Genomic DNA, 15,859 nt, shown 5'->3' on the forward strand with positions numbered 1-15,859 from the left:
ATAGTGATGGAGAATATGTTGCAAGAGCTCTTGCCTTACCAAAACATTCAGGAGAAAGGAAAGATGCATGGGCACAGATTTGAAATGAAGGAAACTGGGAGCTCAATTTTGAAGTTCTCAGATCAGGGAAAGGAACTCTTATTCCTAAATACAGAGAAAAAGAAGATGGTAAGCCTATCTCTAACTATATCCCATGCACAGGGTGTAAAGCATTATTTTCTAAGAAATCTTTGCATGAACATAGGAAATTATGCAAAGCAAATTCCTCCAAGAAACGAGGCCAAGGAGTAAAAGAGGGAAAGATGCTGTTGCCTCTGCCAAAGAATGTTTTTATGAAAGTTTTTACAAGTGGGTCATACTGTCCATGGTTAATGACGTGTTCTCTGTTGTTACCAGTGACTCATTGATAATGAATTTTGGAAAGAGGCTATTTGACAACAAAGACATTCAAGAGCACACGCCTAATCATATAAATGGCAGAATGAGGGAGTTAGGCAGACTTATGTTGGAAACCAGAAAACTTCCTTCACCCATTTTCAGTTTGGAAGATTGTCTGAATCCTCTCAATTTTTATACCATTGTTTCTTGTGTGAAATCTCTAGCAGGATTTAATGAAGATACCTATTTCTACACCACACCCTCATTAGCTTTAAAGGTAGGATACAGCCTTCAACGGTGTGCTAAGATTCTGGAGTCTAATGATATTACAGAAAAAAATCAGAGTAAGAAAGAAAATGGTGAAAATTTTCTTAAGCTGTACTCCTCCAATTGGAATTATTTGATTTCTTCGCGTGCCAGGCAGACACAAGAAGAAAAGAAGTGCAATGCACCGAAAATGCTGCCTCTGAGTCAAGATGTTTACATGTTGACTAGATTATTGAAATCAAAGATGAGGACCATGATGCAGCACCTGGTAGATGATATTTCAATCTATTTTGAGCTGTTAAAAGTAACTCTTTGCCTGGTTACACTATTTAATAGGAAACGTGGTGGAGATGTCCAAAGAATTACCGCAGCAACCTATAAACATGCGCTGAAGATGCAGAACAGCTTCCTATTTGACAATGAGGTCAGGTCAAGTCTTTCTACACTTGAAAGAGCACTTAGTCCATCAATGACTCGCATTGAAATAAAAGGAAAGCAAGAGAGAAAGGTTTCAATCATTTTAACAAAGGATATGCTTTCAAGTATCAACCTTCTGTTAGAGAAGAAGGAGGAGGCAAGTGTTGTTGGAAAATATGTATTTTCCAGGAAATCACCTTCCACAAGGACATACAGAGCAAGAGATGTATTGCGGGAAATGTGTTTGAAGGTCAATCTCAAGTATGCAGACCTGATCACGTATACAAATTTGCGAAAACACATTGCCACTATGGCCCAGGTACATGAACTGAGCGAAAATGAAAAGGACCAGCTAGCCAAGTTTTTGGGTCATGATATACGCATACACAGAGAAGTATACAGACAGCCTCTGGACTTGGTCCAAAAAACAAAAATTACCAAGATGTTACTTAGAGTAAATGAAGGGCTAGATATAGAGAAAATGACTTTCAATGAGGAAGTAAGTCACCGATATATTACTTTACATCTAATAAATTGTCTAAATCTTTCCATTTGTAACTTATTACTGGTATACCCTTACAAAGTTTGGGGGGGGGTAGGGTTATATAGTAATCATTCTGTCTGTCTTTCCCTCTGTCCGTGTTCAGTTAATTTCTCTTAAAGTATAAGAGGCAGGGCTTTCATTTTACATACACTTATCCATCTTGACTCAAGCTACAGATTAAGATAGTGACTGTTCACCAAATGATCTTAACCCTAACCCTAACCCTAAGTAGCAGTCAACATACCTGACTAATAATGAGAAACGATAAGTATTCCGTCAGCACGCCATCAATCAATATTCCCATTGTTGTATGCCGACTAGTTCCTTCACTCTAAGCCGGAGAACATGTTAGACCAAAGATTAAAAAGTGAGTTGGAAGGTGTACATTTTTTACAAATAATTTTTTACAAAATAACCCTAATCCTAACCCTAACCCTAACCACTAACCCTAACCCTAACGCTTAAGGTTTGAGGTTAAGGTTAAAGGTTAAGTTTAAGGTTAAAGGTTAAGGTTAAGGTTTGAGGTTAAGGTTAAATGTTTAGTTTAAGGTTAAGGTTAAAAGTTAAGGTTAAGGTTTAAGGTTAAGGTTAAAGGCTAAGGTTAAGGTTTGAAGATAAGGTTAAAGGTTAAGGTTCAGGTATGAGGTTAAGGTTAAAGGTTCAGTTTAAGGTTAAGTTTCTGAGGTTGAGGTTAAATGTTAAGTTTAAGGTTTGAGGTGAAGGTTAAATGTTTAGGTTAAGGTTAAAGGTTAAGTTTAATGTTAAGTTTAAAGTTAAGGTTTGATGTTAAGGTTTGAGGTTAAGGTTTGAGGTTAAAGGTTTGAGGTTAAAGGTTATGGTTTAGTTTAAGGTTCAGGTTTTCGGTTGAGGTTAAGATTGATCAAAGAATGCATGGATTGGATTTAAGTAATATTTTTGGGTTTAATATCAAGGTTTATTGATAAATTGCTTATAAGCTATATCAAAATTATGATTGAGATTTCAATTGGTCTGTACAGTTTTTTCTTAGGGTTAATGATTTAATCTTCTATTGTAATTTACGGTAACGTTGAGAATTCTATCAAATTTATTAGCATATTAAGAATATCACAAGGCTATGTTAAATCTATTAATTACATATCGATATCATCTTAAAACACAAAAGGAATATAAACATCACAGATGTTCCTAATTATAATAGCAGTTCCTCATTGACGGGTTTTATCATAAAGCAATAGTAGAATTAGGAAGCAAAAATAGAATTATTATGCTCACCGGCAAAGTCCATTGGTTAGAATGTCCAGATATCCATAGCGAATAAAAGCCATTTCAAAACCAATCTATCAGAACACTTTACACTGACATTCAAAAAATGACTACAAAATGGATGCTTAACAACAATCCTAGTCATTCTAAATGTAAACACTGACCTTGTCTCATCAGATCAATGTTATCACGAACTACCAATGAAATTCCTAAATCAACGATTGGTCGAAAGATATGATGTCACCATCAAAGACGAGATGACGTTGATCAACCTTGATCACTTCGTACTTATCCCCTAACCTTAACCCTAACCCTAGCACTAACCCTAACCCTAACACACACACACATATCTACAATTTTAATCAACATGCAGTGGAGTAACATACAAAATATAATATGGTAAGTTTATATCAAGTAAAGTACACAGGAACACAGTTATAGGACTGTCACGTATATATTAGTGGCACGATCTACAGTATATACTGATCATGATGCACGTCTACCTCCCATCACTAGCATGTTTATCAGCTAATGTCCGAACACCTCTACGTGGAGGGGGGTCGGGATAGTCAGAGAGTTCATCAAGTCTAGTCACTTGTTTCTTTTCACCGTCGTTATTACGGACAACTATTCGACCGTCCGTGGTCCAGGTACCGGAAATAAGTTTTTGTGAACACTGCACTCCTGGTTTTCGTCAAAGATTCGTTGATGTATAGTTTGGGTGAAGGAGTGAGTTTCGGTCTGGTCTCGTCAGCACTGTCGTCTGTCGTTCCTTGTTTGTTTAGAAGAGTAAATCTAGCGTCATAAATCTGCGCTCTAGTTCTATATGACAGGAACCGCACAATGATATCTCTGGGGTAGCGTGTGGATTTTGGTCCAACACGATGCGACCGGCTAATATCGGCACTGGTGACCATTACGCCTAATCTTTTGTTACACATATCTATGATGATTTGGTCCGTATCTTCATCTTGATCTTCAGCTATACCCCTAAATTTAAGACAGTTACGTCTTGAATATTGCTCCATATTGTCTAAGCGTGTCTCTAGTATATTAATCTGCTGATGCAGTGCGTCCTTGAACAGGGCATTGTCAATCATCTGGGACACTACTTGCTTAATAACAACAGGGTCTCTCAGTTCACTTATAGCTTGAACACTTTTCTTAATTTTGCCAGATAGTTCAACAGACATCGTGAGTAGTAGTATAAGTAAACTTACAGTATAGTATAGCAATAGGTAAGTTCATAAAAAACACTGACGATGCAGACAAAGGAAAATATGGCGGGAGAGTGACCGCTGTCCGCTTCAATATTTCAAAGTCTTCAAATACTTCAAACAGTGAAGAATCCTGCCGCAATCATAGATATTTATGCAATACATTTACTTATCTGCATGCTGTGTAAAGAATGGTCGTAAAATCCCACAAGAAATCACACTATGACTGCTTTTTCTTACCCTCAGTTACATGTCGGTCATAGTTTGACCACCGGATGTGGTGACAAGTGAGTGATAGATGATGTTATGACAAGGAATATGTGATATGGTTACTAGTGAGTGATAGGTGATCTGATGGCAACGGAATGGTTACGTGTTGACAAGTGAGTGATAGGTGATGTGTTGACAAGTGAGTGATAGGTGATGTGGAGGCGTTGGATAGGTGATGTGGTAACTAGTGAGTGATATGCTATGTTATGACTAGGGATAGATAATGTGATTACAAGTGAGTGATGGGTGAACTGATGGCAAGGTTAAGGTGATGTGTTGGCAATGGATTGTTGATGTGATGGCAAAGGACACGTGATTTGATGACAAGTGAGTGATAGGTGTTGTGGTGACTAGTGAGTGATAGGTGATGTGATGACAACGGAATGGTGATATGGTGACAAGTAAGAGATAGGTGATGTGATGGCGACAAAAAGATGATGTGATGACAAGTGAGTGATATATGATGTAATGACAAGTGAGTGATCGGTGATGTTATGGCAAAGGATAGGTGAATTGATGGCAACGGAATGGTGATGTGGTGACAAGTAAGAGATAGGTGATGTGATGGCAAAAGAAAATGACGTGATGACAAGTGAGTGGTAGGTGATGTGGACCCGAGGGATAGGTGATTTAGTGAAAAATGGCGAGAAGTGAGTGCTATGTTATGTGATGAAAAGGGATAGGTGATGTGATGACAAGTGAGAGATAGGTCATGTGATGGCAACGGATAGGTGATATGGTGACGAGGGAAAAGTGATGTGATGGCAGGGGAAAGGTGATGTAGTGACAAGTGCGTGATAGGCGATTTGAAGACGATGGATAGGTGATGTGGTGACAAGTGAGTGATAGGTGATGCCATGACAAATGAGTGATAGGTGATGTCATGACAAATGAGTGAGAGGTGATGAGATGACGAGGGAAAGTGATGTGGTGACATACGGGTGATAGATGGTGTGATGACAAGTGAGTTATAGGTGATGTGATGGCGAGGGATAGATGATGTGATGGCAAATGAGTGAGAGATGATGAGATGATGAGGGAAAGTGATGTGGTGACAGACGGGTGATAGATGGTGTGGTGACAAGCGAGTGATACGTGATGTTATGGCGAGGGAAAGGTGATGGGGTGAAAAAAGAGTGGCAGGTGATGTCATGACAAATGAGTGAGAGGTGATGTGATGACAAGTGAGTGATTGGTGATGTCATAACAAAAGAGTGAGAGGTGATGTCATGGCATGGGATAGGTGATGTGGTGACAAAAGAGTGATAGGTGATGTGATGACGAGGGAAAGGTGATGTGGTAACAGACGGGCGATAGATAGGTGTAATTACAAGTGAGTTATAGGTGATGTGATGGCGAGAGATTGATGATGTGATGGCTAATGATAGGTGATGTGGTGACTAGTTAGTGATAGATGATGTGATCGCGAGCGATAGGTTTTGTGATGGGAAGGGATAGTACATGTGGTTACAAGTGTGTTACATGTGATATGATTTCAAGGGATAGGAGATGTGATGACAAGTAAGTGATAGGTGATGTGATGACAACGGAATGGTGATATGGTGACAAGTAAGAGATAGGTGATGTGATGGCGACAAAAAGATGATGTGATGACAAGTGAGTGATATATGATGTAATGACAAGTGAGTGATCGGTGATGTGATGGCGAGGGATCGGTAATGTGATGACAGGAAAGAGATATGAGATGTGGTGACAAGTGAGTGATAGTTGATGTGATGGCGAGGATTTGGTGATGTGATGACAAGTGAGTGATAGGTGATGTGTTGAGAACGCATAGATGATGTGTGAGAAATGATTGATTGATAATCTGATAGTAAGGGATAGGTAATGTGATGGGAAGGGATAGTTGATGTGGTGACAGGTGAGTGATAGGTGATGCCATGCCAAATGAGTGATAGGTGATGTGATGACGAGAAATAGATTATGTGATGGCAAATGATAGGTGATATGGTGACTAGTGAGATATAGGTGATGTGATGGGAAAGGATAGGTGATGACAAAAGAGTGATAGGTGATTTAATGACAAATAATGATAGATGATGTGATGACAAGTGATAGGTGATGTCATAACTAATGAGTGAGAGTTAATGTGATGACGACGGAAAGGTGATGTGGTGACAGACGGGTGATGGATGGTGTAATGACAAGTGAGTTATAGTTGATGTGATGGCGAGGGATAGATGATGTGAAGGCAAATTATAGGTGATGTGGTGACTAGTTAGTGATAAGTGATGGTATGGCGAGAGATAGGTTTTTATGATGGGAAGGGATAGGTGATGTGGTGACAAGTGAGTGATTGGTGATGTCGTAACAAGTGAATGATAGGTGATGTCATGACAAGTAAGAGATATGTGATGTGATGAAATGTGAGTGTTAGGAGATGTGGTGACAAGTGCGTGATAGGTTTTGTGGAGGTAAAGTGACAGTTGAGGACAACTAAATTGATATCTCTATCTGTTCGTTAACATTTGATATGATCTGTAGTCAGTATACATGTATTACAACATTCATTACAATTATTATAGGTCTACTTCCTCGTTCTAGTTCGTTAGCTACCTACAGATGATACTCTAGATGTTACTATTATTATTTCGTTTAATCATTCTGCCATTAACACATGTTTTATTAAATTGGCATTTCAAAAGTAAGAGTTGTTGGCGGTGAGATGTTAAAGGGTAACAAAAACTTAGTGTTGCATGAACTATAGTATGATTACCACATTTTTACTAGTCGAGGAGTTTATTGCTTTTGAAATATGTTTACTTCATTTATCTGATCTTATCTTTCCATATTGATTTGAAAGCAAACTTCTGAATGAATCTTGACGCAATTGTGTCGTCTGCTAAAACTACTTCCTTGTCTTATACACATGCTGTGACATAAACGTTTGTGTTATGTATAGATTATCATTGGATTGAAATAGCGACATATAACAGTTCTTGGAAGTCACTTATAGACTCGGCCTACTCAGAACGATTTTCTATCGAATTGTGTTATGGGAGGGTCCATTTACTGGTACAGTGGCGTGTGGTATGGTAAGTGTTCCTGTTGTTTGATTTCTTCCTCGTCCGTTTTACTGTAAAGGGGATGTATAGTATATGACTCTTTCATCTACCATGTACATGATTAATATCAACATGAAGACAATGGCCCTGTAGGGCTCTTGCGTAGCGGTGCTGTAGTCTCAATCCTAAGAAAAAGTTCGTTTTATAATGTACAAAGGTTTGGGCAAATCGCAACCTTTTGAACCGTGTAAAAACCTGAATTAAAACGCCATATTCCCTAAGCATGAAGTGGTATTTCCCAGGCAAGTGCTCTTACACAATGAATGTGACATAGTAGCAATGTAACAAAGGGCAGACACATGATATGTGTGGAAACGTAGGTTAATCTGTTGACATGTTGTATCTCTGACCCTAGTCATTTCGTTTTATCAAGACAAGGCATTAACATTTAATGGTATTACTTAAAATAAAATGAAATTTAATCACACAGGTATTTTAAAAACCATTATTGTTCTACTTACGACAACCAAGAAGTGGTGGTGGTGGTGGGGGAGGGGGGAACTGATTAGTTTGATTAGGTGTTAGAAATTATTACTCTTTATTATGTATTTATTTATTCTTAAGAACCGCTAGGCATAAATGTACAGGGGTCAATGTTTCGTCCAAAGATAAATACAATAAAAGGATATCATTTCGCTTACATCCTCTTACATTTACCAGTAGCTGTAAGAATGTACTTAAACAAAGCTTTATCAGCATTCTAGTAATCAGAACCTATAATTTCAAACGCCATATGATAAATACATGAGGATATAGGGTTACAACGGAGGTTCCACCATCGACGATGGCATCTCTTAGCAACCCCATGCATCTACGGCCCTATATCATTATTATATCATCATGGCGAGGTGTGACTTCACCACTCACCAAATTATCACCCCTGACACTAGTTGTCGTCCTCTAGTCTGCTTGACTTGTTACAAGTACACCATTCGACTGACGGGTTGGTTTTGATGACGTAATTGATATTTTAAACTATTGTAAAGTACGTAATTCGACTGACGGGTTGGTTTTGACGACGTCATTGATGTTTTAGTTATAGTAAAGTATGCAATTCGACTGACGGGTTGGTTTGACGACTTCATTGATATTTTTAGCTATAGTAAAGTACGTAATTCGACTGACGGGTTGGTTTTGACGACGTCATTGATGTTTTAGTTATAGTAAAGTATGCAATTCGACTGACGGGTTGGTTTTGACGACGTCATTGATGTTTTTAGCTATAGTAAAGTACGTAATTCGACTGACGGGTTGGTTTTGACGACGTCATTGATGTTTTAGTTATAGTAAAGTACGTAATTCGACAGAGGAATTGGTTTTGACGACGTCATTGATGTTTTAGTTATAGTAAAGTATGCAATTCGACTGATAGGACTGGTTTTGTTGCTGTTTGCTGTTGTTTGCTGTTCTTTTCTGCTGTTTTGCTGGGATTTTTGCTTTTGTTTGCTGTAGGTTGATGCTTTTATTATTATTTAGCATTTTATATTTCTTATTCACAAAACGTTATTTTAAAAACCATTTTCGGCCTTAAAATGTGCAGTTTGACCTATTCCAGTATTCAGTGATATTCTGAATATGACTACAGGTCCCCTAGGTTGTTGACAGTTTTCAGCAAACTGTAAATAACCCGTACAAAACAGGGTTTCATCGATTATCAATCGAGTCATTACTGTTTTGTTTTTACATAATTATTCCCCTTTACATTTAGGACCACTTAGCAGATTTGGGACTAAATGAAAACTGTTTGCATCGAATTTGTTCACAAGAATTACCGTTAAGTCAGATATCACCATCCCTTTTTTTCTCTGTGTACCAAAACCCGATTGCCCAAGAACGTTTTAGGTCTAGATGTTGCGATAATCGGGTAGTGTAAGTGGTCAAAGTATTATCGGGGAAATATTCCACTGAAATGTTACTAGGTAGGGTTATGTAAAACATTGTTTCTTTGTGAAAGAGGGATTATGTAACATATAGCCTATAACGCTGCTCAACAAAGCAATCCACAAAAACCTCTTTTAATCGCCAGCGCTTAACACTGGAGTTTTTTGGTTTTCCCGTTGTTTCTGCGTTTCCATTCGATACACCCACTGAGTAGACGTTATCCAACAATAAAGGCTCATCACTGATGTTATAAATATAGTGTAAATAAATTTTCGATTCCCTTTATGCCTTTTTCAGGAATATATCGTCGGCATCGACCATGGAATCGAATATTTTGGTTCAGCCTAACAACCGATCTAATTTCTAATGCGAATTGCTAATTTCTTTCCTGAAACTTTTTTCGCTTTTAAAACTTCTTCTATTTTCCACACCGTGTCTTAATCTTTATTTATTTTCTGCTATTCTTGACCGTAGAAAGAACATTGAATTTGCTCGTTGTCGAATTATACACGGTTATACTTTGTTTAGAAAATACGAACAGTTCTTCGGTCCACTTCTGTTGTCATCCGCGACGAAACTAACGTTTCTTATGACTCAATCTCACCTAATCTCCTTTCTTAAATCTGTATGGCCTTCTCTTGAAAGATCATCATCCTTTCTTTTGATAGAAATGAGGTTTTAGATGTCTTCGTTTAAGTCCTTGGGGGCCAAACCGTACAGTCTTGAATGTTTTCTACTGTTGTTGCTTCGAATGAGATTCGGTAATACGTCGGTGAACCTGTATGTCTGATTTGATTGCCTATACATGATATTTTTCAATTTACCTGTGAAATATTAGACAAAAGCATCTTTGTGAGTACTGTGACTCGCTCCGTGTTTTGACACCAATGGATTTACAATAACGTTTAATCGAGTCGTTCAGAAGCTCCTGTCCGTGGTCAGATCTACAACTTCTGGTTTTCTTTCGGCAAATATTTCATCCAAAACGGTTCTGGCTTTCTTCGTTTAAAGAAAATTTACCCAAACATACATGGACAAATGATCGATGACAACGAGTAAAAAGCACACACTGTAATTATGATCTTTGATGTTAGATAAGTCGGCCAAATCTGCATCCTACATATAGTCAACGCTGATTAAAGGGGTTTTTACTCGAGGGTTCTTGTTTCTCACTTGTCTTAGAATTCTGTAGTGATCTTGGTTTTGTTGTCAATCGACGATCTGTGATCAACTGATCTTATATTTACCTTCATTTTGTAAGCCATCAAACAACCCATAGAAGGACCCGTAAAGCTTAAACGTGCCTGGGATCATGCTATATCTTCCTCAGATAATCTTCGTGCTTTCTTGAAGACATTTATTTACGACTGACAAACACATTCTCTTAATGCATATTTCTGTGCTATTTACAGTTTGAATTGTTTTATAGGTGAATCTGTCCTTTGTACTTCACACAAGTCTTAACTATCACTGATTATTGAAAAAGTTCAAATCACACATTTTGAGGTCAAAAACCGAGTTAAGTTTTGCAAATAAGAAATATGACATGTTTATATTTTTGTATGTAAAAGTTTGAATTTTTTTGTCATCATTACATATTTTGAAAAATTATGACAAAAATGTGATTGTGTAAGTGAAAAATGAAAAGTTTGTAAATAGAAAATATGACAATTTAAAGAAATGTAATATTTTAAGCTTTTTTGTCAGTAAAACAGGAGTAAGAAAAAAACTGTAAAAAATATATTGCTACATGCAAAATAACAACAATATACGCCGAATCAAGCCAAATCACGCCATACAAGTCATATTCCGTTGTGAAAAAGGATAGATACACCCTACGATACAGCCGAAAACTTCATGAGGTCGTCAAAACCAACCCGTCAGTGGAATTACATATTTTACTATAACTAAAAACATCAATGACGTCGTCAAAACCAACGCGTCAGTGGAATTACATATTTAACTATAGCTAAAAACATCAATGACGTCGTATAAGCCAATCCGTCAGTCAAATGATGTACCTGTAAAATATCAAGAACAGCATGGGACACAATTAGTGTCGGGGCGATAATTCGGTGAGTTTTAGCGTTACACCTTGCCGTGATGATATCATGAGGATATGGGGCCGTAGATTTGTGGGATTGATAAGGAAGAGATGTCATCTTAGATCCGTTCCATAGTAACGAATCCAAGATGGCGGAACTTCCTTTGCAACCCCAACCAATATCTAAGGGGGTATCAGTAATAACCCATTGTCAGTGTCAGTCTATGATCGTTTGATATCATTGATATCTAAGGGGGTATCAGTAATAACCCATTGTCAGTCTATGATCATTTGCTATCATTGATATCTAAGGGGTATCAGTAATAACCCATTGTCAGTCGTCTATAATCGTTTGATATCATTGATATCTAAGGGGGTATCAGTAATAACCCATTGTCCCTTTATGATCGTTTGATATTATTGATATCTATGGGGGTGTCAGTAATAACCCATTGTACCTCTGTGATCGTTTGATATTGTTGATATCTAAGGGGGTATCAGTAGTAACCCATTGTCAGTCGTCTATGATCGCAAGTTGGTATCAAGTTATAATTCATTGCCCCCACAATGAATTTTTCATACCTTTGATATCAAGTTGGTATCAAGAAAAAATCCATTTCCCCCACAATCAAATATTCATTATTTTGATATCAAGTGGGTATTAAGTAATAATCGATTTCCCCCACAATGAAATTATATTGATATATATATATAAACTATATGTCAAAGTAACATTGAGTGTAATGGTGGTAAGGACTTTTTCTTCATTTGTCACTCAAATGTGTTCATATTTGGTCATATAGTTTGAAATGACATTATGAAGGAGGTAAAATGAAAACATTAGAGGTATAGGTAGAGGTAAAAATAATTCCCTCTTACTACCTATGTGACAGATGGTGCATTTTCACTGATAAGATTCACATAGGTTGAAGGAGGAAATTTCTCTTAAACCTTAATTCATATCAAATGTGATTATAGATTCTGATTTAGTATGCTACTCTGATGAAAATTGTAAGATATGATGATGATAGGACCAACACTTTAGAAAATATGTGACATATTGATATATACAAACTAAATGTTAAAGTAGCATTGAGTATAATGATGGTAAGAGGTCTTTTTCTTCTTTTGGCACTCAAATGTGTTCATTTTTGGTCATACAGTTTGAAATGACATTATGAAGGGGAAAACATTGAAAACAGAGGTATAAGTAGAGATAAAAATATTCCCTCTTACCACCTATGTTAGTCACTGATAAGATTCACAAATGTGGAAAGAGAAATGTTTTTTTAAACCTCAATACATATCAAATGTGATTATAACTTCTGATTCAGTATGCTATTCTGCTGAAAATTGCAAGATATGATGGTGATAGGACCAAAACTTCAGAAAATATGTGACATATTGATATATATAAACTAAATGTCCAAGTAACATTCAGTGTAATGGTGGTAAGAGGACTTTTTTCTTCGTTTATATATATATATATGTGTGTGTGTGTGTGTGTGTGTGTGTGTGTGTGTGTGTGTGTGTGTGTGTGTGTGTGTGTGTGTCTGTGAGGGTGTGTGAGTAAATGTCTGTTGGGTGTAGAAGTCTGCTTAACGCCTTTGTGTTGACACAAACTAACCCTAATCTACAGTTATATACACAGTTGTGTTGAATGGAAATATCATGAATTTTCTTATAATCATAACAAGTACTATCGGAAACGAAGCCCGTATTAGTGTATGCGTGTTAATTTGTGTGTTTTAATGTATGTGTGTGTTTTAATGTATGTGTGTGTGTGAGTAAATGTCTGTTGAGTGTGGAAGTCTGCTTAACGCCTTTGAGTTGTCACAAACTAACCCTAATATTCACTCATATACACAGTTATGTTGAACGGAAATACCATGAATTTTCTTATAATTATAACTAGTACTATCGGAAATGAATCCCGTATTAGCGTATGTGTGTTAACGTGTGTTTTAATGTGTTGATGTATGTGTGTGTGTGTGTGTGTGCGTGTGTGCTAATGTTTGTGTCTTAATGTATATAATGTATATATACTCAATAAAAAAAGAAAGGTTTACATGTTTCCTTGGCGAATACCTGTAAATGAGTGAAAACAAAATGAAGTTTGTGCAATATTAGAAAATGGTAATGTTTTACATTACAAAATCCAAGGGGGTTACCAAAATCATTCAAGCGTGAATGTCTGTATTAGCGAAAGAGCTGCACGAGGTTTTCTGCGACTAACTTGTATCTTCGCTTGAATTTCATTAAACATTCAAACTGACAACTGTTCCTTAGATCCTTAGGACTTAGAAATCACCGAATCTTGTTATCTATCAACTTTATCATTATGCCCCGGCTGTCACAAGTACAGAGAGAAAGGGCTGCAGACATTATCCAGGCTGGGGAGTCTAGCCGTCGAGTTGCACAGCATTTTGGTTGCAGTGTTAAGACAATTTGCCAGTTGGTAAGTCGTTTAAACCAAACTGGGTCAACATCCGATCGTCCCCGAAGCGGCCGACCCCGTAAAACGACCGCCATGGATGACTGTCGTATACGATTGATACACTTGCCCAATCGATTCGTAACCGCAGTAGATACTACAATGACATTGTTTGGGCGTTGTGTGTCTCCCCAAACAGTCCGCAACAGAATGAGGGCCTATCAATTGAAAGCGCGGCGTCCATACACTGGACCCAATTTGTTGCGATGTCACCGTAATAATCGGCGTAACTGGACCCGTATTCACCGTTGTTGGGCCTTACGACAATGGAACAATGTTCTGTTTTCAGATGAGTCCGGGTTTTGTCTGCAACACGGTGACGGAAGGCGCAGAGTGTGGAGGCGACGAGGGGAGCGTTTTGCGAACTGCTGCGTCGCAGAACGGGACCGCTTTGGCGGCGGAAGTGTAATGGTTTGGGGTGGTATTTGTGGGGGGACTCGTACCAGGCTTGTGGTGTTAAAAGGCAATTTAACCGGCATTCGATATCGGGACGAAATTTTAAGACCTGTGGAGAGATGTCAAAGGTTAACAAAAAACTTAGTGTAGCATGATCTATAGTATGATAACCACATTTTTACTAGTCGAGGAATTTATTGATTCTAATATATGTTTACTTCAGTAATCTGATCTTGTCTTTCCATATTTATAGAAAATTTTGAATAAATCTTGACGAAAATGTGTCGTCTGCTAAAACTACTTCCTTGTCTTATACACCTGCTGTGACATAAAAGTGTATGTTAAGTATAGATTATCATGATGATGTGATGACAAGTGAGTTATAGTTGATGTGATGGCGAGGGATAGATGATGTGAAGGCAAATTATAGGCGATGTTGTGACAAGTGAGTGATAAGTGATGTGATGGCGATCGATAGGTTTTGTGATGTGAAGGGATAGGTGGTGTGGTGACAAGTGATTGGTGATGTCGTAACAAGTGAGTGATAGATGATGTCATGACCAATGAGTGAGTGGTGATATTATGGCAAGGGATAGGTAATGTGGTGCCTAGTGAGTGATAAGTGATGTGATGGCGAGCGATAGTTTTTGTGATGGGAAGGGATAGGTGATGTGGTGACAAGTGATTGGTGATGTCGTAACAAGTGAATGATAGGTGATGTCATGACAAGTAAGAGATAGGTGATGTGATGAAATGTGAGTGTTAGGAGATGTGGTGACAAGTGAGTGATAGGTTTTGTGGAGGTAAAGTGACAGTTGAGGACAACTAAATTGATATCTCTATCTGTTCGTTAACATTTGATATGATCTGTAGTCAGTATACATGTATTACAACATTCATTACAATTATTATAGGTCTACTTCCTCGTTCTAGTACGTTAGCTACCTACAGATGATACTCTAGATATTATTATTATTATTTCGTTTAATCCTTCTGTCATTAACACATGTTTTATTTAATTGGCATTTCAAAAGTAAGAGTTGTTGGCGGAGAGATGCCAAAGGTTAACAAAAACTTAGTGTAGCATGAACTATAGTATGATTACCACATTTTTACTAGTCGAGGAGTTTATTGCTTTTGAAATGTGTTTGTTCATTTATCTGATCTTATCTTTCCATATTGATTTGAAAGCAAACTTCTGAATGAATTTTGAAGCAGTTGTGTCGTCTGCTAAAACTACTTCCTTGTCTTATACACATGCTGTGACATAAACGTTTATGTTATGTATAGATTATCATTGGATTGAAATAGCGACATATAACAGTTCTTGGAAGTCACTTATAGACTCGGCCTACTCAGAACGATTTTCTATCGAATTGTGTTATGGGAGGGTCCATTTACTGGTACAGTGGCGTGTGGTAAGGTAAGTGTTCCTGTTGTTTGATTTATTCCTCGTCCGTTTTACTGTAAAGGGGATGTATAGTATATGACTCTTTCTACTATGTACATGATTAATATCAACATGAAGACAATGGTCCTGTAGGGCTCTTGCGTCGCGGTGCTGTAGTCTCAATTCTAAGATCAAGTTCGTTTTATAATGTACAAAGGTTTGGGCAAATC

General features: G+C 37.5%; 1 protein-coding gene across 1 annotated transcript; it reads left to right on the forward strand.

Annotated features, from left to right (window-relative positions):
• Positions 1–250: 250 nt before the first annotated feature.
• LOC132563388 (uncharacterized) lies at positions 251–2,621 on the forward strand. The gene is made up of 2 exons (XM_060228151.1): positions 251–1,561; positions 2,616–2,621. Exons 1-2 carry the CDS (start codon positions 251–253, stop codon positions 2,619–2,621), a joined length of 1,317 nt encoding a protein of 438 aa, XP_060084134.1.
• The last annotated feature ends 13,238 nt before the right edge of the window (positions 2,622–15,859 follow it).

Source organism: Ylistrum balloti, unplaced genomic scaffold, assembly GCF_031769215.1.
Source record: "Ylistrum balloti isolate Yb309-2 unplaced genomic scaffold, AGI_CSIRO_Ybal_v1 Utg371706, whole genome shotgun sequence".
Lineage (NCBI taxonomy): Eukaryota > Metazoa > Mollusca > Bivalvia > Pectinida > Pectinidae > Ylistrum > Ylistrum balloti.

Excerpts from the sequence above, each read along its gene's own strand:
- LOC132563388 (XM_060228151.1), top strand. The coding sequence starts at position 251 with ATGCAAAGCAAATTCCTCCAAGAAACGAGGCCAAGGAGTAAAAGAGGG.